Genomic DNA, 26,802 nt, shown 5'->3' on the forward strand with positions numbered 1-26,802 from the left:
TTATAGTTTATATTTAAATTTATCCGAACAGACGGAAGGCCGAAGAAAACCAAAAAATACTCTAAACCAATAAAAGCAGGGGTTCCTAAACTTATTTTGTCTACTGCCTACTTTGGTAAGAACCCCATTTTTTCATCTACTGAAAAACAACTATAACTTATCCTACCTGAATGAAATTACAAATCACCCCCAGGTCTGTAGCGCCCACATGGGGTTGTCATCGTCCACTTTGGAAAAGTCTTCTCTAAAAACACTTTCTTTTTAAATAAATTTTACCAATTAAACTTAATTTACGACATACTCAATGTAAGTCTATACAATATAATAGTTACTTGTTTATTGAAATTAAACTTGATGCTACTGATTGCTGTACAACTTTACTCATCAATGAAAGCCTCTACAATACAACAGTTTGTAAAGTTACAATACTAAATTTATATAATTCATAAGTAACGTTTCGCATACCCGCTAAATATGTGATATTGATCGGTTTAAGCGAATTTTATATTAGTTAAAATATTGGATTACGGTGAGAAAAAAATATAAGTAACGATATAATTCCAATGTTAATTTATCATTCCTGATAAATGTACCTACATTGCTTCTTTCTGGGAATCTATATAAGCTCTCTTCTATAAATACGTGTCTATGTAACGCACATATAAATCAAACAAACGCATTGTCCGTTAGGGTCCATTTTCATTGGTCGATAAGGCCCGCATTCGGGGTGCGGGAGATTTCTGTAACGCAAGCCATAGGGCCCGCAAAGACTTTATCGTTTTCACTGGTCGTCAGAGCCCGCATACGAGGTGCGGATGATTTCTATAACGCATGCGATAAGACCCGCATGCGGGGAGCCATTTTCACTGGTCGTTAGAGCCTGCATTTGAAGTGCGAGAGAATTAGGTACCTACAGTTTGACAGTGGGTTTTGAGATAAGCAGACGTACTTACCATGGATCAACAATTATTGCTTTGTTAATAAATATATATAAACAGCGTAAATAATATAAATAATGCGCGTAGTATTGATGACGTCTAATAAATGACTGAACGAAGGCGAGTCACCGCATGCTTTGTATCGACCGAGTTATCGACTGACTAGTTTCATTGGTCGTTATCCCGAATGCGGATATCACCCGCACACGTTTAATCGACCGAGTTATCGACCAGTGGATTTCATTGGTTGTTAGCTCGCATGCGGGTACTCCTCACAATCGGGCTAACTACCGACTTATCGACCAATGAAAATTCGCCTTCAGACATCTTTAACGCTTTCAATGCTGCATTCTTAAATTTTATTTCAGTTCACGTTTGCTTCGTATACCCTTCAGAGTATGAAGGAATAGTTATCAATTTTTCCCACACCATGTAAAATTTAACTTTTATCTACAAAAACGCATACTATATACAAAACGTATATCTCGTTCGTTCCTGTCGTAACCTTTTGCTATTACTCGCTCACTGCAACGATAACTTTTTTATAACACTGAAATGGCGAAGGAAAGGTGAGGCGAAATAAAACACACATTTTTTTTATAATTTTTTTATTTTTTTTTTTACAATTAATCAGATAACATACATATCAAACCAGCCGAAGTATGGCTAAACCCATTTATTATCTAAACTTATGAACAATACAAGAAATTGATACATCTCAAATTCACCTTACTTTAAATATATAGATATATTATATATGCATTCACTCTACATATTATCTACAACCTACTTATTCATAATCTAATTTCGCATAAATTCAAAGTAAATATGCCCAAAAGAAATATTGTTGAACTATGAATATACATATAACTTTTTGGCAATTAATTGAGTATCATTTCTGTGCATAGCAAAATTAATTTTTTTTTTTCTTTAACATTGTAACTTAGATCTTATTCATAAAGAGGCCACAAATATAACAGCGTTTCTGTCGTCAGTTCGATTACATAGGGACTTTTGTTAAACATTATTGCCTATACTATAAACATTACTCTTATATGAAATGTAAGAAAAATATCCTTACACAACTGAATTATACTAGCAGTGCTGTGCAGTAAGAGTTCAGGGTTTACGTGAGCACGCCCGCCCCTCCCTTGTGCGTACACATTGCGCTACGTAACGTAAACACGTACGACACGTTACGATACTAGACTTACATAGACAACTTATCATATCATATCATATCATAAATACCATGCAACACTTCACATAATGATCAAAACAACTATCCGTCATCTACATAAAAACTTTCTCCAAATGTTTATATTAAAATATTTCTACTTAAACGTAACTTCTAATTAGTTACAGCCAACTTTACAAATAATTGATACATTAGACTCTCAAATAGATCTCTACTAACTATTATTTAATGGTAAAAAATAAAGAATAAAATACTTCTAAACATTGCATTTCAATCACATAAGGTTATTTTTTTTTTTAATTATACAATAATAACATCTTTTTCTTTTTTTTTTTTATATAAAAAAAAAACCCGAACGTAAGTATTATTACATGAACATTGATATTATCGTTGAGTTCTGGAATGGAAAATAGCACACTTAAATTCACTAACTGTTACACTTACATAATAATTATTGTTCTCCTGTTTGTTAAAATACATTGCTTTAGGTAGTCTCAGAAAATAACGATTAAAATATATATATATATATATATATATATTTATATATATATTAAACATTTGATACGCTGACACAAATTCATGATGATATATCTTAAAATAACTTAAAAAAAAAAATAATAATATTTTATTAAAGACAAATAATAATAATTAAAACAGGTGGGGGGTGTACCAAATAACAGTGCAGTGCGCTTTGTAAGTACGGAAAAATATAAATTATATACGTGAGGTTATTTATATGAGGTAATAAAGACAAGGACGATATGACCGGCGGTGCTATGCTCCTCTTATTTGGTACTAGGAAACGGTTTGTTAGAAGCGAGCTCTGATCTGAACGCCGGCTGTTAGCAAGGCACATGTATCGATCGTGTTTACAATGAGAGGGCTGAAACCTCTCCAGGCGACGCAGCTATACAACAGCTCGCCTCGCACACCCCGACTTACACGAATACAATTTATTATATATATGTGTGTATGTTGAGAATATACGTGTTACAAATAAATGCCGAAAAATATATAAAGAACTTAAGGAACACTACAGAAGCAATCAAATTGCGAACACATTTGTACTACATAAAAATTAATACACAACCCTTTGCGCGAAAAGATCTAAAAAGTTCAACTTTTTGTCACAATGAAACAGGCAACACTTATAGTGAGACGTGGTTACATTATCGCCCCGATGCCCGCCGACTGCGACATCGGGAACGAGCGACGTATAAATATAATATAATTTTCATTTAATCACCTGTTTCATTTACCTGTTAATACTAAATGTTTAGAATTAAATTTCTCTCATCACAGAGACTTACGCAGAGAAATCTTTTAATTTTTTCACTCGTCTAAAGTCTATTGATATTAAAAGTTTAGATTTTTTTTTTTGTATTCGCCTAAAAATACGAGTCATGTACAGAATAACGAGAGGAGTACAAGTTGGTTTAATGAGACCAGCCAGCTTAAAACTATTAACTTATTAATTTAAAAAAAAAAAAACCTATTAGTTATGATATAGTTATGTATTAGGTTACTGAGACACGCTTTAATATAACTACGTTGTACTTTAAATCAAAGGTGGTACCGAAAAATATATTTTATTATACAAAAAGGAAACGAAACGGCAATTATTCATTACTTTAGAGAGAACCAACACTACGAATACTAAAGGCAATCGATTAAGTCCTTCCATTATTATGATAACAAATTAATTAATTTTTTTTTTCCGCAAAATCCACATCCGATATACAACGGATCTTTATGGATACAAAAGAAAAATATATTCGATTAAGAAATGTAGGACGATATGCAACGTTTAAGATCCGAATCCAATAGGTTGAGGGAGAGATTGTTACAAAAACAAATTGCCGGTTATATGACATCCGTCTGCGCGTACAGCGAGTACCTTACAACAAGTTCGCGTCGTAACGATATACACGGAGGTTCTATAGTCTGTCATTCATAAACGATTTGTGAACGAACTCGAAACTATCCGTATGAAGTTTGACGTGGCAAACTTACGTTGTAGGTACAGATGTCACGTATATGACATCTGCTAACAAAAAAAAAAACTTAACGAACGATTTGATTTGTTCATACATCTAAAACTTATTCCAATTTTATTTATTATTAATTTTCTTTTTTAAACTACTAAGTAAAAAAATATGCGAAGCAGTATGTATCGTCATAAACGTGTCGATGGCAGTAGGAAACCTCTATTAAAATAAATATTCCGCATCCGACTCACTGGTTAATATTAAAAATATTCTTCTTAATCACAGCTATCAGTCTGTCATAATTTAAATTAAGTATATTTTTCAGAATTGGATTAGTCGTTCATCACTTACATAGGTTTTTATTTTATTCAAGTACATAAGAAGGTACAAAAGTGACTAATTTTAAGACGGTTGGAGTATTTGTGTACACAAGACACGTCTGTACGTATAGAGATACGGAACAAGGAAAATCATATAGCTATCTGAACGGATCCCATTTGAAGGTAGAAAAGATTGGTCGTAAGAGATAATTTAATTAGTTACGTATATAAAGAACGGCGCGATTCTAGAAATACGCGAAACGTTTAATAATTAAATCATTTTTATTTATTTTTTTTAACATTATTTTTTTTTCTTTTATTCACACAGGTACAACAGAGATCTAGATAAAGAATCATAGGAATAATCTCCCATATAAGGATATGAATAATAATTATGCAGGATAACAAAAGCTCGTTTAAAGCGATGTCCTAATGCTTGGAGACTAGAGCAGTGTGTCGTGTAGTTAGCGAGCAGCAGCGAGTCTACTGCATCAATTAACTGTGGTGGGGGGTTGGCCATCATTCATAAACTAGGAGGAATCAAATGCGATCAGTGACATACTCGTATATATATCAACTAGCTTCATATAATAACATTACATCGACCGGTTAAAAATATCCTCAAGCGATCACATTCATTATAAATTATCATATAGAGAATTTTAGCTTACATTCAACATATTTTTTTTTTTATTCAATGGCCCTCTGTTTACGTGTAAAGTCACCTCAGTACATTATTTTGTATTAAACAGTTGTGTCGTTCAAGAACACCCTTTGTCTTACAGCTATATACCAATAATACAAAAATCCATTTACTATATAATTAAGGTAAATTTTAGATATTTTAAACACTAAAATGTAAAATATGAAACATCCTAAATAAACTCTGATATTCCAATTATCTTTGTTTTTTTTTTCTCTTTTAGACATTAGCTCAATTAATAAAATATATTCTTGAGTGACTATGACGACGAGAAAAAAAATTATAATTACAAACAAAAAAAAAAAATTATAAAGAGGAGTAATAAATGCAATACAATAATACTACCCAACCATGAATTCCCTTGTAACATGAAAATGTTTTATTCCAAGCTGCTCGGGACGCGCTACCTTACAGTTTTACATCCGCTACAACTACATAGAAAGCCCTCGTTAGATTATATTTGGTATTCAATTAAACGCACCACGAAACAAGACTAGAGGAATGATTGCCTCTTGCGCCGACTGACCGCCGATAACCGCGTCGTTAAGGAAGACTAGTTTCATTCAAGATATCACCTACGAATCTATTGTTAGGACATCAACGTACAAAAATATATATAAAAAACAAAGTTAACAAGCGAAAACTACTTTTTTTTTTACATCTTATAAAATAAAAAGGCCATTTTGAATATTGTTTAGTTACAACTATATAAGAGAATAAGCTTACGACAGCGGGGAGTCCCCGTCAATAGCTACAGCTGTCCTGATGTCATCTAGTAAGCATCGTTAAGCGTTGATACGTCAAACAATTAAATATCCATGAAATATTTGGTCCCTATAAGAATTATATATTGAAATAATTATCATGTCCGAGATCACATTCAAATGCATACTAATGAAACTGATGCCACACTTATATGAAACTAGTAGTTAATATATATATATATATATGTATGTATATAAATTATTCTAGATCTCGTTGGAAGTCCAATAAGGCAAATAGTATGGCATCCAATAATATCGAACTAGTTTCAAGAGGGCGGTAGTGTACGCAATACGATGCATTACTTAAAACAACAATGGTCCATTTGTTAAAGATCATCAATTAAAATCTAATGAAAATCACGAACATAATTTGTTTTTCGTTTTTTCTCATTACCGTTAAAACATCGCTCGTGCCACGCGGAGTTTATAATAAGAATAAAATTATAAAAATAATAATAATAATAATAATAACAACAATATGAGCAAACCAGTATATGAAATACTTCAGCTAAATTAACACCAGAGCAGCTTGGATAGGAAGCCGATCACGACGACGGCTGTTATAAAATAAATGGCTCCCGTTTGTACGTTCAATAATTATTGTGATGCCAGAGATCCCGGAGCGATCGTCCAAGGCTATACGACAGGTGTCCGCTAATGGCAATAGAGACATCGACTTTGGCATACAAGTGTTATGGAATATATTATATGTATATGAACGGCCAGCAACACACGCACGACCTCCGACGGATCAGACACGAGATAAATAAAATTATATTAAATATTAATTCGGTTAAACTTCATGGAAACCAAGAAAATTATTATAAATAAATAGATAAAAATATTTACACGTAAGTATATATAAAATGTTGATTGATGTCATAACACTTATAATAAAAGTAAAACATAGCTAAGCTCATTAATGATTACACAAGGCGAGGGAGGCCCCGCTGCTCGCAGCCTTATATTGTCTACGGCTAGTCACGACTCCCTTCACTCGACTTCACCCGACTCCACTCACTCCACTCCGTGCCTAGCGCACGATTCATTAAAATTACTTCAAGGAAACTATTTAACCTGCCATCGCTTACGGTAACGTACCACAGTTCATTGAGGCACAATCATTGGTTTTTTATTAATTGCTTTTTATTTTTTTCATTTTTTTTTTGTATTTTTTTGTATTTTTTTTTTGTATTATTATTATTTCTTACATTTTATATCTATGATAATTATTATAATTACTTTTAGGTACGTAAATTTATTCTAAATAACAGAAACAAGTCACGAAAAAATGTTAGAAGTGAAAGCGTGAAGCGTATTAAAAATCTTTTAAGATTATATAATTCCACAATATATACATATTACAGTATAGGTGTAAGGTATAAATATACAACAACATAATAATAACACAGACTGAATTGCACGTGGCGCAATAGTGTGCAGGATAATAGAATATGCAGTCCTTGAACCGAGAGGAGATTCAATTAGTTGTCACAACCTGGCCGGCCGGCTCACCGACGCACACCGACACACGCCGACACATGCCGACACATGCCGACACAGGCCGGCACGTGCCGACACGACGACACACGCCGACAAACAACCACTACACAACTAAACCACAACACCTATAATATTATGTCTCTTTATAATAACATCATACTCATTACTTAAGTTAAGTACTCTTTACATTATAACTGACTAAAAAACTTCAAGGCATGACTTCATCCGTCTTTATACTATGGACAACGTATTCTAAAGGGCACTGGTTCACTATACATTCGGTTACGGCTCGTCTAGATTCATTAAAAAATGGAAAATTTTTATAAAAAATTAATTTATGAACTTTATTGCTGCAATAAATTCACGTTACCACCAGACTACTGCGTTGAGGCGACATCGGATATCTGTGACGACACTAGACAATAAAATTATTTATCCTATTAAATCGATATCATACAAAAGAGAAAAAAAAAATAAAGAATCAATAAAACAAGAGAATCCTCACATAGATTGAGCTCGAACAACAATAGAATTGACATCTGGCTGTTATGTTAACGTAGCTTCACTATTGTTGGATTTGACAATAACAGTGTCATAGGAACATCAGATCATAAAACCCGTACCGCAAATCAATTTGGAAGATATGTCTAACGATAAGAGGATGCTGTCAATGTACCGCACACCGCGCACATATCTTTGATAAACATTCTTTGGCACCTAACAATAAAATTTGTTTTCATCGTTTTAGATAAGATCCGCAAGGCCTTTCGTCTATTGCATATACCGTGCCTTCAAAAATACTATTCATTATCCAAAATTACTATTAATTTGTATTAAAAATATTCATCGACACATATAGAGTGACATATAGCTGGTCACGCTACACATAGTCGGTGATCCTTCTGTAACAAGCGATTCGAAAAAGGCGTATTTTTTTATCATTAATAATAATAATAATAATAATAATATGCAATCGATAAAGTGGCAATATTAAAAATACCGTACCGATCGGTCCCTATGTGACAATTATATAGTAATGAGAAAAAATGCTAATATTGTTACTAACTGAACACATCATACACCAAACATTAAGAACTAGACACTAAGGATCCGACGCGAGCTGCGGGCGAGGGCGCAGGCTCGCGCTCCGCTGCACGCAGTCACCATTGACTTATTACATTAATTTGTGAAGAGTCCACGAGTCGGGTCTCGATAAGGTACAGCGATCACTTAACGTCTAACTTAGCACTACCATACAATAGTAATGTTTAATTAAAAGATCACTGGAAGATGCTCGAAATACTAATAAATATATACATATATATTGATATATATGTATATATATATATATCATGTACATTATAGAATAGTCAATCGCTTATTGTGACCGAGACAGGTCGAAGCGTGGTGGGTGGGAGCCGCCTCTACTTAGCCATTCCCTTCATATATTGGTAATGATATATTTTGGCAGAGTATCTCTGTGGCACACCATCAATAAATTAAATATTAAATAAAAATAATGTAAATAAACTTTCATCATAACGAACATTTACAAGTGCGATCGTTGCCGTAAAATATCAATAGTACGCTTATCGTAACCTACGATAGGACTTAACGTTAACTTACACCTAGGATGATTTAATACCGAGAGAACTACCGCTACAAGTATATTATTAACAGAATATCTAAAGCATATGTCACTTTGAATAACGTTCAAATTGAGCCTATAGAAAATACCACAAATCTTTTATTAAATAGATATTGATATGGCTAAATTTAAGTTAGAACTTTATTCTTACCTATACACAAAAGTGTAATATTTTAAATTACCGTCAATTATTATAGTACTTTATAACACTTCTCACAAATGTATGCAATATAAAATGATAAAACAATTTTCAATTTAATATATTAGGTTACCCTTACATTAATCGTATAATCTAGATAATCGTTTCATATATTAAACATAAAGTGGCACTTGAATCACAAATACTGGAAAAAATTTGGGGAAACATTAGCATCGGCGGAGGCCGAGCCCGCGGCAAGACTGCGGCCGAGGAGACGCTACGGTGCTAGACGCTACGGCACTACGCGGTACGCACTAAGCACTTCCAATCTCATCCGTTACGAGTTTGTTATATTCGTTACAATTACAACTAATATAATAAAAACTTTCGATTCGGGCGAAATGCACGTAATTTTTTTTATTTTATTGCTGAATAAAAATATCACTATAAGAAAAAACGAAGACTCGTCTCGAGTGAAAATTTAAAAACGGAATAAATAATCATATAATACGACAGCGTATGAGATAAAACCACAAAAAACACGAAAGAAAATCGGAACGCAACAGCTCGAAGACGTAACAGCAACAGCCCTCGAGAGCAACAAAAATAAATACAGACTAACATAAGGCCACGGGACGTGTGACTGAGGTAGCCCGCGACTCAACTACTCTACTCCGACACCTCACGCTATTTGGTTACACGCGGCGCGCCTCGCCGCCCTAACAACGATCATTAATCACACTAAATCTACATGAACACTTACGAAACAGTAGACTATAGTATAGGACAGTCGGCTGAGAGCGCTACGGCGCGACGCGTCCGGCGACGTGACTAGGCGATTAATATAAGTAGTCCTCCCCCGCGGGGACGGTAAAGCGTAATACAACTAGACAGAGTGGCTCCGGTGCTCAGGACACGGACAGGCAGGACTCGGCCAGGCGGACGGCCAGCTCCCGGGGGTCGTCCGAGCCCGTGGGCGCCGGAGTCAGCGCTTAGATGGACTCGCCGCCGAGCAGGTCCGGCGGCAGGAACGAGTTCAGCGACGACGGAGTCGCGCGCTGCTCGTGCTGTTCCTGCCACAGGCCGGGGAAGGCGCCGTTCCAGCCGTCCTGACATCACAACAACACCTTAATACCTTATATACGCAACTTTACATACTACACATTTAGTATTTTTATACATTATAATTTTAACAACCAAAACTAATCGGTCGTAATAGTATTTTTTTATACTTCATAATTAAATTTATCAAGGATACCTTAGAGGCTCCTCCGCGCCAGGCGCCGCCACCGCCAGAGCCCAGGTGTTGCAGTATCAGCTGCACGTCAGACTCGGCCGGCGACTCCGCGAAGATAGTCGTGTTGCTTAGAACGCAGTTGTTTAATGCCATCTGGGCCTAAAACACACACACCGTGTGAAAACCCTATCTAGAAATCTAGGTTTCATTAACTCCTGATTAAAATACAATAGACGTTATTCATTACCTTAGCCGCCTCTTCGCGAGTCGAGTAGCGAGCGAGAGCGAGTCCCTGGTTGAGGTAGAGGTGGAAGTTTTGCAACGGGCCGTGTTGCACACATAAAGTCTTCAAAGTTGATCCGTCGATCTATATAGGAAAAATATTTTTTAGGTTAGATCTTTGGGTGTACAATTATATACATCTTTTGATATTGAACGTGATGTACCTGAGCAGTGAGATTTCTCAAAAGCAGCCAGGTAGATGTCTGCCACGAGGGGGCAGCACGGGAGTTGACGTGGTGCTGTGGCCACTTATTGAGTCCAGGCGGGGCGGGACGGGGCTTAGCCCCCCAAACGTCTAGCGGCTTGAGTCCGCCGGCGCTGGTGGCTGGCGGGGCGTAGCTCCACGTGGCGGAGGATAGCGTCCTCTCGCCGCCGGGCGGCGAAGTCTTTCCTCCGAGCATGTCGCTGTCCTTGATATTGGTCAAAGATATCGGTGAACGTACGACTGATCCAGGTGTCATGGCTGGGTCGTCTTCTACATTCTTCATTTGATTGCCCTAATGGAATGAAGAATCATTTGATGTTGGTATTAACTATTACGTGATCATCAAAACAGATATGAAGTGCTAAATAATTAACCTTCGTTAGACAAAAACCTTTAAGTTTTGATATTCTTCATCATTATACATACATATTTAAAACTAAAGTGCTTTATTTCCTTAACTCTATGGAGGTAGACATTTAGGTAATTTTTCTTTTTTTTTTCACTATAGAAGAAAATCAGACTTAAAGCACGTTATACATACGAGGTCAATTAAAACATACTTAATATCCAACTAAAGATTATATTGTAGTTACCTTCCAAGGCTTCCCAGGTTCGAACTCAGGGACCAGGTCGTATGCGGGCGGATGCGAGGGGTGTGAGGGCCAGGCGTCTTTTCCGTCTGCCACATCTGAACCATCGCCCCAACCTTCCGAGCGACCCATACCCCAGGTACTATAACAATGGCTCATATTATAGAAAATTGTAATTTAAAAAGGCATATTCTCTCAGATAGACTTGAAACTTATCTATACAACTTAAATCCGAGTATTTGATAGCAATGACTACTATTTGCTAAAATATGATTAAGTTCAGCAAAATAAAGTTTCTCAATCATCCAAATGGAAAAGACACTCGAGAATTTTTTTATTGATTATGTCACACAAGACATACATTTTATAAGTCTGGCAATTTTTATAAGTTGGAAAATAGTTTTCTTTTTGATGAGACTTAGTTCAAATCAATTTCCATATTAATATTCATCTATTAATATGTTGTACATTCACATATAACTAATATATACATTTTTTGTATATTAATCAACAATATCTACATATAAGTTGAATTTTATTTTCAAAGTATTTATTTTGGATATCATCTTTTTTGCAGTATCCAATGTTCATTGCAATGTTTTTCTCCTATTAGAATTGTATGTATATTATCGGTAATAACAATTACTCCACTTTGCAAGCCCTGTATTCTTTTTTAGGTTATAAATATATATGATGTAATATCATTTTTATCTGTATACTCTTTTGCATAAAGAACAAATGAATACTATTAATATACTCACGTATCAGGCTGCAAACTAATCTGATTGAGTTGCGGGCTCGTGGTAGACTTGGCGGTGCCGGGGGCGCGGCTGAAGTCGGTACCCTCACCGTCTTTATCCAACGATGGAAGCTTCCACTGGTTCAAGCGGGACTGCTGGTTACCGCTACTACCAAAACCCTACAAGAAAGAATTTACATTTATAGGACTACAATGTATATGGAAGTACAACAATCTACATTTGTAAGAGCATTGTAACCACACCAAACTTGTGAAAAATCTAACAACAATATAATTATCATTGCAATAAAAAATAATATAATTTATTTTTAAGAATTTCTTGACAAATATGGAAAGAGAGAGAGAGCATAAACAAATAAATAACAATTATTTCTGAAGTATATGGTGCACTAATTAACTCACAGACTGAGAATCCTTTGAGATAGCCATCTCGCTAAAGTTTTGCTGCATGTTTGACAAATGGTCATGGGGCTGCTTAAACAGATCTGATGCTGCAGCTTGCTGCTTCATGTACAGCGCTTGTTGAGTTGTGATTTGGTTCTATTTAAAAAAAATCAGAAAGAAAGATTAATAAGTCTTTTGTTAATATAGCATAAAAGGTATTCTCTGTTATAAACTTAAATGTCTATAATATGCTTCTAATTTTTTTTTATATGTGGAAGTTATAAAATAATTTAAAAAAATTATCTGTTCCCACTTACAGACATAAATCTGAATATTTGTAGCAAAAAAGTCAAATTCATTTGATGAACATGTAAACATACCTGTAAGGCTTGAATCTGTTGTTTAGCTTTAGTTATTTGCATGGAATATTGTAACGTCAAAGTGGAGTTCGCTTTCGGTATGGCCAGCTGGTGCTGGTTGACAAGTTGCTGCAGGACTTTTATCTGAAAACATTATCATGTTTGAGTTGCTAGATAATGACTGTCTTAGATATAAATCAGTTATGAACAAAAATTATCAACAGATTTTAATTAAAATTTTACATCACATAGTATAAATTTGAGAGCAAAAAATAATATTAATAAAATTAACAAAAAAAAATACTGAGTCAGTTTTAAGGATTCACAAACAATGATGTTATGTCATACTGCAATAAAATAGTAAAAAAAAAAGATAATTAATTATTACAAACTTATTTCATAAATAAAGGTTATCAGAGTTCAACCAATTTTTTTCTACAATGGAATCTATAATCTATTTGCATACAATAGACAATCGGTATAACAACCATAGACTGGCAATTCATACAGACTTACTTAGTATTCATAAGATTGAATTACATGATAAACAACGAGGTTACTAGCAGGTTCTTTTCAACCATAAAAAGTAACTTTATATTAATACTAACTTAGTTTCTAAGCGATTTGACCTATCTTTGTCAAAAACAACAAAAATTAAAATTTCAATGTATTTCAACTTATCGAGATAACGAGTTGTACAGTTTATTTACTAAGAAAAAGAGGCCGAGTTGTGTAACGGAAACCTAAGAAGCGATGTGCGCAAATAAGGCAGAACAAATCAAACAAATACATGTTTACTGTTATTGTATATCCGGCGTGTAGTCGAGTGCACAATACAGTTACGTACCACGCCCATATCGGAAACACTAAGATCTCACCAGTGGAACACCTTTAATATTACGATAATAGTGACTATGTTACAGTTTAAAGCCATATTTGGTTATTCTGTAAAAATTATAAAACATTTCTCTATGAGAAAATTTTGAATTTCATATTCTTAGCTATTTGCATTAAGTTTTTTATACATTATACTACAAGGAACTTAAAAATATTAGATATGTTATTTTTCTTCCTCTAAAATAAAATTACTTGCGTTATCGCGGAGAATATCACAAGACAAGGATTTTAAATTGAATACACATTAAAACTTTCTCAAATATAAATCGGAGTGAATTTACATTGTATTGTGTGCAATAACTTTAAATACAAAACGGATAGTACTATGTATATGATATATCACGGCAGGTGGAAATGAACCTGAAGGTATTGATAGCACGTCCTAATAAATAAATTTTTCACTTTCATCTTGAAGAGCAACCAAATTATAAGTGGGATGAAATCTAAATAACAGGTAGTTAACCATAATAGCTGTTCCAATCATTGGTTGTGATAATAAGAAAAAGGAAGTTTACGCTTCATCAAAATGTCAGGTCTATAACGAAAGTATTGGGATTGCCATAGGTCTATAAAATAGTAAAAAATTAGTATGCTCTCAGAAGTCTATTCCATAATATAGAGGCTGGTTGCTTATTATTGTTAGAACATATGTCTCATATAACAACTTACTTGCTGCAATAGCTGGTTGAGCAGCACCAGTGTCTGTGGTGCCAACGGCTGGTTCAATATCTGATGGTTTAAGTAACCCGCAGACACTGCCATTTGGATCTGCTGAACCAGCATGCGCAGTTGAGCAGTGCTCGGTTGGCCGCTGCTGCCCGTTCCACTGTAGCAAACAATCCGTTTCAAATATTACATATTGTTTCTTAAACCATGTTCATTGAAGTTTCAGATAATCTTTTTGTATGTATGAAAGATAACATAGTCCATGCTTTATATTAGATGGAAAAAATATGAAGGCATCATAAAGAATTTGTGAGACAAAACAAATATAATATGGCTTTATGTTATGATTTTTAATATATAATAATTGATAGTTTTGTAGCTACCTATTGGGGTTGTACGAAGGGTGATGCTGAACTGCTGGCGGCGGCTGCTGGTTGAGCAGCTTCTGTACCACAGCTGGTGAGACGGCCGGCACGGAGGGCTGCGGCGGGAAACCACCCGAGTGGAAATTGTCATCTCGCCTCCAGCAGTCGCCTCGCGCCGCCGCCAACATGTCCAGTGCCTCTTCCGCGTTCATGTCGCGACTGCGGAGTGCAGCTTCGGCCTCCTCTTTCTTGTAGCCCATCTCGACTAAATATCTATACAAAGAATGGAATTAAATCTTAAAAATTGAGGACCGTTGAGAACGACATTGGTTATTAAGGTTGATATTTACCTGAACTGCTTACTATTCCACACCACTTCCTTGGGCAGTTGTTTACCCAGAGCTCCGCTCGGTGGTGGCTTTGGGCCTCCCCACTCGCCGATGTCGTCAGGCCAGGCTGCCGCCGGGCCGCTGGGCTTCGGTTTGGGTACGGGCCAAAGTGTCGGCCCGCTGGGGTCTTGCCAGGAGCAGTGAACGTCGCGTTCGCCCCAGCCGTGTGATTCTTCCCACGGACCGTTGCGTTGGGCGTGGGCGGCCCACACACCGTCAGGCTTAGTAGGAGCTGGAGCCATGCGCTGAGAAGGCGGCGGGCCCTGAGGCGCTCCGCGAGACATACCACCCATTCCACGCTGGGCCCAGAGAGACGTGCCGTCGTCAAACCCGGTGCCTCCACGACGAGCCGCTGGTGGAGACGGCTCCTCCCAGCCGGCAGATTTAATCGCTTCTTTAGGACCCTATAAACAAAGATTCAATATTGAGAACAAAAAATTATCACTTTAACTATGAAGTAATCCAGATTAAAAATCAACATACCTGTCCGCCCCACTGACTAACGCCTCCGCTGGGCATCATTTTATTGGGTCCAGCAGGGTGTTGATGGTGTTGGCTCCACATGTCGCCGTTCAGACGACCGGATATGCCTCCACGAATGTCATGTCGGGGGTCCGACGGCTGTTGACGTGGGTCTGGTGTGCGGTGCGGATCCAGACGTGGATCTGCCGGCCTATGAGGCTCACCCCAGGCGTTCCAATCATCCTTCTTGGGAACCCCCCACTGCTGGGTGTGTTGTGGAGGACCAGCCGGCCATTGCTGGGCGGGCGGTGGACCGTTCCATACATTAGCAGAATCTGATGCATCGTCGTCTTCTCCCCATGTACCTCCGATATTCGTTGTCGGAGTGTGACCCCATGGGGTCTTCGTCGCCGGAGGTGGTGGAGGCTGACCTCCATTTCTTAAGTTGGCTTCCCATAAATCAGTTCCGAGGAAAGCACCATTATTGACATTTGGTTTCCAAGCAGGTTGCCCGGAAGCTGCTGGTTCCACTTTCGAACCTGGTTCTGGTGATCCAGGTACATCCCAATTTGTATCTTGGTTGACATGTTGCTAGAATAAAAAGTATATGTATTGATTATTATAAATAGATATGCAAAACGTGTCTGTATATTCCATATTACGCTATAAATACTTACACCTCCCCAACCATCCTGGCTAAATAAAGCTTCCCTCATTGAGTTCAATTGCTCAATTTTTGCTGAAGATGTATTGTTGGTACTATTACCATTTCCATTTCCACCACTGGGGCCATTGGAACTTGTAACATTATTTGATGGGTTGCTTCCATTGTTCCCATTGACAGCATTATTTGTACCTAAATAAAAGAAAAAAATATTTATTTATAGGATTAATTAATCACATGTTTAACAAATATGCCAAAAATAATAGTTTTATGTGTACTCACCATTATTTGTAGGTGCACCATTATTATTGGTTTGTGCATTTGGCATATTAGGTGGAGAGCTCTGCCAACTTTGAGATGCTGCACTGGTTGGTGGAATTTGACTACCATTACCCTTGTTGCTGTTCACTGTAAACAGGTTCTATTAAATATCTTGCTAATAACACTAAGTATAATAATTATCATTATTGATTACGCAAGTTACTAACTGTCAGCTTGAGAGGTGGGTGGCCTGTTGGTATTGTTCCACTGTTGAGTATTGTTTGTTCCATTATTGGATTGGCCACTGGAATTACCACTCCAGTTTCCAGCTAGTGACAGTTCAATAAACAAGTTAGAACATACATCAATATATGAGATGAGTTATTTAGACACTTTATTGTCAATTATGGCAGTCTTACCAGTATTGGAAGCAGGTGGGCTACCCCAGCCACTTGCAGCGTTAAGTGAGGTTTCCCCTCCTCCTCGAAGCCTTAATTGACGTGGGACTCCCCATGAATCCATGTCACTCTTATACATTTGCTTGATCTTTTTTCCTTCATTTTGTAATAACTCCAGCATAGCATCCATTGTAAGGTCGCCATTAGCAAAAGTTTTCAATACTGATCGTGTTGGTGACTTGCTGCCAACTTCCAATATCTTATTGTCATGGTTGGCTACAGATTTGTCATAAGTAATCATTCGAGGTTTTGTTTTCGATATCAATTTGTGAGCGTACTTTTCGTTATCTAGTTGCATCTTATCAATGCAAGGCTCATCTTTTAAAATACAAACTGAGGATTTAAAAGCGTAATCAGCCTTGTTCATATACTCTGGCGCTTCTAACGCCATCTTATACTTTAAGTTAAAGCTACTGAAATACGGGTCACTGTAAGAGATACCCTGGACTGTTATGGCGTTATTCTTTAAAGGAATGCAGTAGTTAGGCGTTTCGCCAATCATTTGGTTTTGTTGGATACTATCAACAAATTCTACATTATAAATATTATTATCTACCATTTTTACACTAACTCGCTGACTTTCATTCTTCTCTTCAACTCGCTTATAAGCACCAAAATTTGTGTTCACCACCAACATTGAGGTGGTACAATTACATTGCATTGGTTCGGTAACAGTATCAATATTGGAGTAACAATTATCCTTAATTAAATGTGGAACACATATTATTACAGAAACATTAGACATCAGACAATTATTATAAATAGAATAATTTTCTACAATATCCACCTAGTATTATACTTATTTTCACAGATTGCATATTGTTTCAATTATAAACTAAGTAACAATGGTTCGTAGTGATGCAGTCAATAAAGCAGGTAGCAGTGTTTTGTGCCTCTATGGCAGAGGGCAAGGTGAGATCACCGCTGGAAGCTGCTTCGGACGCGCCTCTAGCCCCGATTGGCCCAGCCCTTGGAAATAATAACAACAGTCAACATGGTACACCTAGATTCGATACATAATTGTCATAACATCAAATGAAATAAGCAAAAGTACACACCTTATAGGACGGACGAGAGGCTGAGCTGTATATCACAGATAATGCGGGCTCGGCAGATCCTAAGAGCAGCTTTGCGGTCGGCTCGATCGTTTCACTTTTTCTACAATAAAATATAAATGAAAAAAGTTTTTACCACAAATAAACTAAATAACGACATCGGAAAAATAATCGATAGTGACACGAATAAGCACTTTTGAGGTTACCTCAAGGACTATGAAAAGTTTTATTATCGGAACCGATCATATTCTAACAAAATATTGTTGACTTTCACAAATTTGTTGTTATTTTATAACGAGAATACTGTAATTGCGTCGCAATACAACTCGATAAGCAATATTGATATTCATATAGGTATGTACTCCGCTTTGCAACACTGAGTATGCCATCCGACAACTGTACCCACTAAACACGGAAAACAGATACACTTCGACAATTAGAACATTTGATTTATTTGTATCTACATTTTTACATCACAAACTAACTATTTTCACAGGTATGTACCTACCATTTAGATACTTGTACATTTCGGCCTTGAGTCTCGATGTTGAATATCTACAGAGTCGTATACATCTATCTACTCTTTATATTTATCTACAGTGCCTATCTATACCTAGAGTGAAAGTCAGTACGACCTATTAGAAGTTAATTCAAGCTAGAATTTTATACCCTATTATCACAAAACATATAATAGACTCATACATATCGAATATGATCAAAATATGAACAATTAATACAAATATACTAGAGAAAATACAAAAAATTCTTACGTGACACGAACGAGCACAACGGTGTTATATTACTAGACGGAATGAGACAGTAAATTTAGTTTCATAGTGACATTCCATAAGCTAGAGAGAGACAAAACATACGCCTGAGAAAGCGATGCCATAAATGCTAAATACGTTTCGGGACGTTCTAACTACATTTAACAAAAAAAGGATATCTCACTAAGCATACCTTCGTTTAATTTAGGTGTTGGCACAATACTATGTAGATTTATACAAAATCACAATCCCAAACCCCCGAGAACACGGCTTCGACGGCTGGATGGAATGATTTCGTCGTCGGGGTTCGCACGAAGAGTTACATTACACGCCCCATTTTAGATGAACACTACTTCGCCACTAACATACGAATGACTCAGTATTTTTACAATGGTCGAGTTATAGCAATTTGCTTTGAATATATACTTATGTCTATATGTATTGTAATATATTGTATAATACATAAATACCGTACACGACTTTAGATGTTCCTATTATATTAGATTATGAACTTTAAGAATGTGATTTCAAAATTGGTTACAATTCTGTTTTACACGTCTTTTTTTCTCGTAAGCAATATGAATTCGAGATGGAAAATACAAACGCCTTATTACTTTATAACCAACCATTTGCAAAAAGCCTAATCAAGTACTGAGCTCTTACCTGTCCATTATTAAGGATTGTGATATATTTACATTAAAACTTATAGAGACGCTTAAAACGTATCATACCTATACAAATATCTAGTTAAGAGGTAGGTATTATATGTGAGCAATATATATTTTGAACGATTTTAGGGTCAGCGTCATTAAGAAACATTTATTTTGTACCGAAAAAATCAAAGAATTTTAGATTCATATAGACATTTCTCTTTTTTTAACTTGGCATATCGCAATGAATTTTATTCTGCAGCTTTTTCTTTACGATTCCAATTTTTTATTGTTTGGAAATATTATAATCATAAAATTCTATATACTATTCTTTTTGCAAAAACTCAAACGCAAATTATTTTCTCAATGCATAGAGTACAATAAAAATAATGTCAATTTTGGGCTATTACCTACTAAAGATTAAAGAATATATGTGGACTATTGTCTAGGTATAAGCCTAATACAAAAACTATTAAATGTGGTATGTTCCTTTTCTTCTTAAAACATGGAAACAATAATTATAAGAGGTGAATGAATTCGTTAAATAACAACATGACTTATCTATATCTTTGGTGTTTTAGTTTATTTTAATCGTTAAAAAAGGATAAATCATAACAATATTAAATCTGATTAGGTAATAAGCCATGGTAAAGATATATTCATTTAAATATATGATAATTATTTATATATAAAACCTAATATTTGTGTTCAGTGCTATCAAAATAAATTAGGGTGTAACCTACGGATGAACTACGAGGTGTCACGAAATCTATTTATAAATTAAATTGTCTTGGTCTTCTCTGTTTGTACATAAACTGTTTTTATTTTTCTACTCCATTCGAAAATAACCTTAGATATATATATAGATACGTATAACAGCGTATCCTTTTTTTTTAACAAATTCAATGACCTAGACGATGGTGATCGGAATTACATAATCTCAAGTATAACAATATCACAATTACATATAAATATATACGATTGTACTTTTAAATAAAATTTGTTGTTTCCGAAAAACATTAATTTCTATAAAAATTGCTTAGTTATGATCTTTAAACGCTTCCTAAAGATTTCATTTATTTATTCTAATAGGATTATAGTATTGTATAATGTACTAAATAGAACGCTTATTACACTTATTATAACGCTATTCGACATTATTTAAATGTTTTCCGAAATTTCTCGGTTTAAAGGATTCTCCTTACTTAACGATTTTCAAGATAGCTTTAATATCTCAAACTAATTAATGACTGTGAATCATCGACTACAGAATTAAATAAAAAAAACTGTAGCGTAGCTATAGATATTATAATAAATTAGTTTACTGTTTTGTCCCAAGCATCCCATGCGTTCCGGAACATAAAAATCGATTAATATTGACACTTGACAGTTTAATACTGACTACCTAAATAATATTTGTATATTATACTGATATTATAAGACCTTTGAGTTGTTTTAAATTCCAAATAAATACATTTATTTCGTAAAAAAACTAATTTATACCTTCATATCATTCTCTATGAATAATAAATGGTGCTGATATTTCGAAAAACTATTTAGAGGTGTCTTGTTTCTTGAATGTAATGCTGAGTTCACACTTTCATAGCTACAACAAACCTTATAAGTACAATAATTTTTGCTGTTTTATTTATTCCATTTTTATGTAAATAACAATAAGCGTAAATTATTTATAAAAGTGTGACTACCTTTAAAAAAGGTAAACTTGAGTTGACACATAGATGACTTTAATTACAAATTGCACTTTTGTACAAAATTTGTAGTGTTCGTGTTTTTTATGTCAATACTTAATTAACTTTTAATAAAACGCATAAAATTTATTGCAATTGTAGCTCGTTCCGTATTAAGTTCAAATCATGTGCAAATTTGTGATTAAGTGCATTTGAAAACTAGTGTTATGATATTATACTCATATTTAGTTTTAAAATACGAGTTTTAAATCAAACAATCAATTTCCGTCAAGTTATTAATACCAAGTGGGTAATTTTTTAAACAATTTTAGTTTTTATAAGCCATTTTTTTATTACAATAAGGATATAACAACATGTAGTTTGTTAAATTATAATGAACTATTTAAAGTTTATAATATTATATAATCTAATAAGTTTTTATTTTTAAAATTTAAGATTTTTTTAAGTTGGGGGGGTTTATTTCTGTTTTGAATGTGAGAACTGTCAGTAATATTTAAGGAAGATAATGTCAAAATATTTCAACATTTGTATACAATCATATCATCGACTTTGTTACGTAGATAATAAAGTGAAACATATTGTTGCCTTGATTTCAGGTATAAAACCAAGAAAACAACAGTTAGATAATTTTTAATAGCAGCTATGTGGATTAAATCGGCATTATGCCGCGTAGACCGTGGATAATAAGAAGAATATTTAGAATGCCTGTTGCAGAGACCAGTGATCAATATTCCGTATGGGTATGTACCCTTTGTTTCTAATATAATGTAAACTTAATTCATGTAAACACTTAGAAGTCTTAGAAATACGGAAATCTTAAGATTTCATGTTAGCTTGCTGCTAAAATAATTTTGTTGAATTAATGACATAGAAATTACACATTGAATAACTTTTTATAACTTTAATTTTGTTATGATTTCGAAAAAGTAACTTTTTGTACATTATTTTCCATTTTTTGATATTTATTTTCCTTTTTTTGTTAAATCTTATAATATAATTTTAATAAGTGTAGTGAAAAACTTTCATTACATTTTCCAGGTTTTCTAATAGTTAAAATTTTCAGGTTGGATTGATATACATATTCAACCTCATTGTGGGGACCGGTGCTCTGACTTTGCCAGCAGCCTTTGCAAGAGCAGGATGGGGACTCAGCACAATATCCCTTGTGTTCTTGGCCTTTATGAGTTTTATGAACGCTACTTATGTGGTTGAAACCATGGCATGTGCCAACGCTGTGTTCAAATGGAAAAGATTGCAATTTATTAAGAGAAACAGTGTGAGATTTATATATTGTTCAGTTTTTTTGTATTATTATGTAGCTGTTTAGTTATCAACATCTAAATTATTTACAATTATAAAACTTTGAGATGGTATAATAGATTATTAAAAGATGTATAAATATCTGGTTATAAATTGAAATTTAACAATGATATCGTTTTAGTATAAAGGATACATTTGTATGTATTTTTAACTTTCATTTAAAGGTTCAAGAAAATGAATCCGATGAGGAAGCTACTTCACAAAACTATGGAGACATGGAGGATCCGTTGGTGTGTGGGGACTCGATACCTTCTCGATACTATAGTCTCGACAATCGGATAGAATTAGGAGAAATGGCCAATTTATTCCTCAACAAAACTGGACGCACAATGTTCTACTGCACACTCTGTGTGTATTTATATGGAGACTTATCTATATATTCAGCTGCGGTATCCAAGTCACTTATGGATGTGATATGGTGAGTAATAGTAAGACATGGATTTATTTCACAAGTAAATTTATAATGTTATCAATATTTGTAAACACTATTGTTTTTTAGCAGGTTGTATAGTGTCTAGCTTCTTTACACAGCCTCAAACATAGACTATGTTAATGCATAGTTAAATAATATCCTTATAACTATACTTAAACATATGAAATTAATGAGAATTATTATAAGACTTTAGTTTGTAACTCAATAACAAGTATACTAAATTTATTAATAATTTAGTATACTATTAATTATATTATTAATATCATATTGATAATATTATAATATTAAATTATAGTGATAATATTAGCGAAACTATATAATATGAATAAATAAAATATATTGCTAAGTGTATTGATAAATATTATGTAATGTCTTATAGACTATTGTAATTTTGTTGTCAATGTTGTTATTGATAGAGAAATGTTATCATAACCTATGATATCAGTTCTGATATAAAAAATATATATATTTGCTTGTAAAATATCTTTATACTCCATTGAATCAATTAAGGTGTAAGTTTCATTATTATATATTTTGTATATTCATATAGATAACATGCTTTTAAATATATCAATGAAACGAAGTATGATTCAATGACTCGATTAAATAAATAATCTATTCATAGATACATTTATAAACAGCAAAATTTAATTTATCCAATGAGGTTTCTATATTATTTAATTTAATTTACCATTATATTCACTGGCAGGAATGTAAATAAAAAAAAGTTTATATTCAGGAGTATAAATTTAAAAATAGAATGTCTTTCTTGTCTCTGATTTCTATGATAATTGATTGATGGCACAGTTTAAGGATACATTGACGCATATAGGTACCTAATATTATATAACAGACACTTGAAATACAGAAATGCTAATACCGACTGGTTTATAAACCCGCTTCAAAATCAAATGTTAATGAATTCTCATTTGCCACCATGCTATTATTAGCTGTGTTTGTTACGTTATTTACATTTTGAAATTAAATTTACGAAGAACGCAATATGAAGCGACAATTTAGTTAATCCTGGTAATCTCAATATTTAGCCAAACAGACATTATTTTAGGAGTAATAGAGGGAAGTTGGATGTAAGAAAATAAATACACATGGGCAGAAGAACATTCATAAGTTATTTTTGATATTCTGTTTGATCATAAATTACTATATACATTTTTTAATTATATACATTTTTTAATTATTAAAAGTCATAGATAATATATAGAAGAGTATAGAACTTGGAAGTTTATACAATTTCCTACTACATTAATAATAATAAAATATTTTGGATGTTCGCAGCTCATTTTTGCAAATAACAATGAAACTTAATAATAATAATATATATCATTCTTTACAATCTGACAAATAATTATTTGTTAAAAATTCCGTGTAAAATTTCCCTAATCGGGAAGTCGATAAATTCTTATTTTTAATGAAATAACACAACATCAATAAATAATACTATCAGAGGCCTGAGGAAGTGTTTTTTTCTTTGATGCAGTACAACAATCCCCTCGAATATGACGAATTCGTCGGATTGGGACGTTCTACCATGCTTCGTATCATCAGGAACAGCTCAGTACACGAGATTCGAGTGCTATAGAATATCGTTACTGACATTCTTTGGAGTCATGGGACCGTTTGTTTTCTTCAATGTGCAGAAGACCAAGTACTTGCAGCTGTTCACGTCTGGGATGAGGTGGCTCGGTGAGTGGTATCCTCGTTAAAGAACTGTATATGTTTGAGATTCCAGGATCAAGCCTAGGGAAAAGGCCGTTTGGAGTGTGTTATTGTCTAAAATCATTAGAAGTCTTACACTTATAATGTCTTTATGCCATCTACCGCATTATTTTTTATGCTAGATTATATGCCTACAGCTTTCAAGTAAGTATAATATAGGACAAAAACAAAATTTCAATGAGATGTTTTATTTCGTGTATGTTGTTCCAGCGTTCGCCATTATGATAACGATGGCGATCCACCTGCTGGTCGTGGACGGTCCTCAGGGCAGGCCGCCGGCGTTTGACTTCACAGGGATGCCGACGTTGTTTGGTGCCTGCGTGTATTCCTTCATGTGTCACCATTCACTGCCAGCTCTCATCAGTCCCATTCGAGGAAAAAGCCGCCTGAACCTCCATCTCTCTCTCGACTACGCACTCATAAGCATCTTCTATCTCCTTCTAGCATTCACAGGAGCATTCGCTTTTGCCAATCTAAACGACCTGTACACTCTAAACTTCGTGCCAACAGATAACGAGAACATATTCCTTGAAATCGTCGAATACTTCCTCGCCCTTTTCCCAGTTTTCACGCTCTCCACCAGTTTTCCAATCATCGCGATCACGCTCAGGAATAACCTGCAAAGCTTATTCCTGGACACCAGTAGATTAGATTCGTACAACTTTGTCCTTAGGAAGCTGGTGTTCCCGGTAGTGGCGGTGGTACCACCGTTGCTACTGACCTACTTCTTAGAAGATATAAGTATACTGATAAAGTTCACCGGCTCTTACGCCGGCACCGGGATACAATACTTGATGCCGACGTTCCTAGTGCTCTCAGCCAGAAGGCATTGCAGCAATCTGTTAGGTCTAGGCGTCGTCAATAAATACAAAAGTCCTTTCTCGAACGTAGCGTGGGCGGCGTTCGTTCTGATGTGGTCCTTCATGTGCATTATATTAGTGTCAGTTAACATGTTCGAGAGACGATGACAATAAAGTAGGAATATATACACTTCAACAATTAAAAGTATGGATAAATAAAACTCTGTTCGTCGATTCTATATCTAACAATAAGCTGTGTTTTGCTCAAAATTTTCTCGTTCAATTTCTAACGTCATTTGTTAATGTGAGAATGTTAATAAATATGTAACTAATATAAAAAAAAAAACTAAACTAATTTTTAAATGATCTCTAATGAAATATATGAGAAAGTTCCATTTATTATTATTATTATTGTATCAGTGACCAAAGCTTCTAAATGTTTTGCTATTTTTTTTTTTACACTTAATATACTATATGAAAGATTATTGAATAAGAATATATTTTTATATTTGTAACAAATTTGTGTTTAGCGTCTGTTATGAATCTTCTGTATGAAAAAGCAATGTTTTTAATTTTTTTTTAATTACTTGATTCTATGTAAGGGCAACATTAGAACAATAATACAAATGTATTTTGAATATAGAACTGTTGATATTAATTACCAAGGAGATTCAAATATGAGATGACTTTTATTTTTAAATATTCAGAGCAGACTTGTTTGTTCAAATGTATAAAATGATAAATTTATATTTTAAAATATTTTTTTTTATTTTTTTATTCTGTTATGCATGTTTTTATATATACCACATGTTGTATACGAGAGTATATAACTTTACAAACCTGTTGTTATGATCAGTATCTATAAAACTGTTATATGAATGCTCCTAATCTAATGTACTGTGTCAACGCTTCCAATGATTATCGAGTAATTGAACTAACTAGTGATAAAAAACCTATTGTTAATGAGCAAAGTATTTTCATAAATAAATTTTTATTTAAAAATTATATATTAGTTTTATTTTAAAGATGTTTGATTTCGTTTTGTTTTCCTAAGAACTGTTTCAAAACTATTTATAATTAAGGAATTAATTTTTAAGCACTTTCTTATGGTAACAGTAAAACAAATATTAATATATTATCTCAAGATTAAT

At 34.3% G+C, this 26,802-nt stretch overlaps 2 protein-coding genes across 5 annotated transcripts; one reads left to right on the plus strand and one right to left on the minus strand.

The window, feature by feature from the left end:
• Positions 1–1,799: 1,799 nt before the first annotated feature.
• LOC116771996 (protein Gawky) lies at positions 1,800–19,411 on the minus strand. 3 transcript variants are annotated; one of them, XM_032664016.2, is made up of 18 exons: positions 19,196–19,411; positions 18,239–18,338; positions 17,142–18,149; positions 16,950–17,051; positions 16,744–16,869; positions 16,475–16,653; positions 15,819–16,388; positions 15,297–15,739; positions 14,965–15,219; positions 14,585–14,741; positions 13,040–13,162; positions 12,678–12,815; positions 12,277–12,434; positions 11,519–11,657; positions 10,885–11,217; positions 10,686–10,805; positions 10,460–10,597; positions 1,800–10,310 (listed from the first exon to the last, which is right to left on the minus strand). In XM_032664016.2, the coding sequence occupies exons 3-18, from the start codon at positions 17,923–17,925 to the stop codon at positions 10,194–10,196; spliced, it is 3,882 nt and encodes a 1,293-aa protein (XP_032519907.2). In that variant the 5' UTR covers positions 17,926–18,149; positions 18,239–18,338; positions 19,196–19,411; the 3' UTR covers positions 1,800–10,193. The 3 variants fall into 3 exon arrangements, with proteins under 3 accessions (XP_032519907.2, XP_032519916.2, XP_032519924.2); XM_032664025.2 differs by lacking the exon at positions 19,196–19,411 and adding an exon at positions 19,006–19,058; XM_032664033.2 differs by lacking the exon at positions 19,196–19,411 and adding an exon at positions 18,744–18,825.
• A 2,091-nt stretch (positions 19,412–21,502) lies between these two features.
• LOC116772027 (transmembrane protein 104 homolog) lies at positions 21,503–26,656 on the plus strand. 2 transcript variants are annotated; one of them, XM_032664053.2, is made up of 6 exons: positions 21,503–21,646; positions 21,958–22,101; positions 22,425–22,637; positions 22,846–23,099; positions 24,613–24,818; positions 25,062–26,656. In XM_032664053.2, the coding sequence occupies exons 2-6, from the start codon at positions 22,024–22,026 to the stop codon at positions 25,817–25,819; spliced, it is 1,509 nt and encodes a 502-aa protein (XP_032519944.1). In that variant the 5' UTR covers positions 21,503–21,646; positions 21,958–22,023; the 3' UTR covers positions 25,820–26,656. The 2 variants fall into 2 exon arrangements, with proteins under 2 accessions (XP_032519944.1, XP_061377077.1); XM_061521093.1 differs by lacking the exon at positions 21,503–21,646 and having other exon boundaries at positions 21,898–22,101; positions 22,400–22,637.
• The last annotated feature ends 146 nt before the right edge of the window (positions 26,657–26,802 follow it).

This window comes from Danaus plexippus, chromosome 8 (assembly GCF_018135715.1).
Source record: "Danaus plexippus chromosome 8, MEX_DaPlex, whole genome shotgun sequence".
In the NCBI taxonomy this organism is placed as follows: Eukaryota; Metazoa; Arthropoda; class Insecta; order Lepidoptera; family Nymphalidae; genus Danaus; species Danaus plexippus.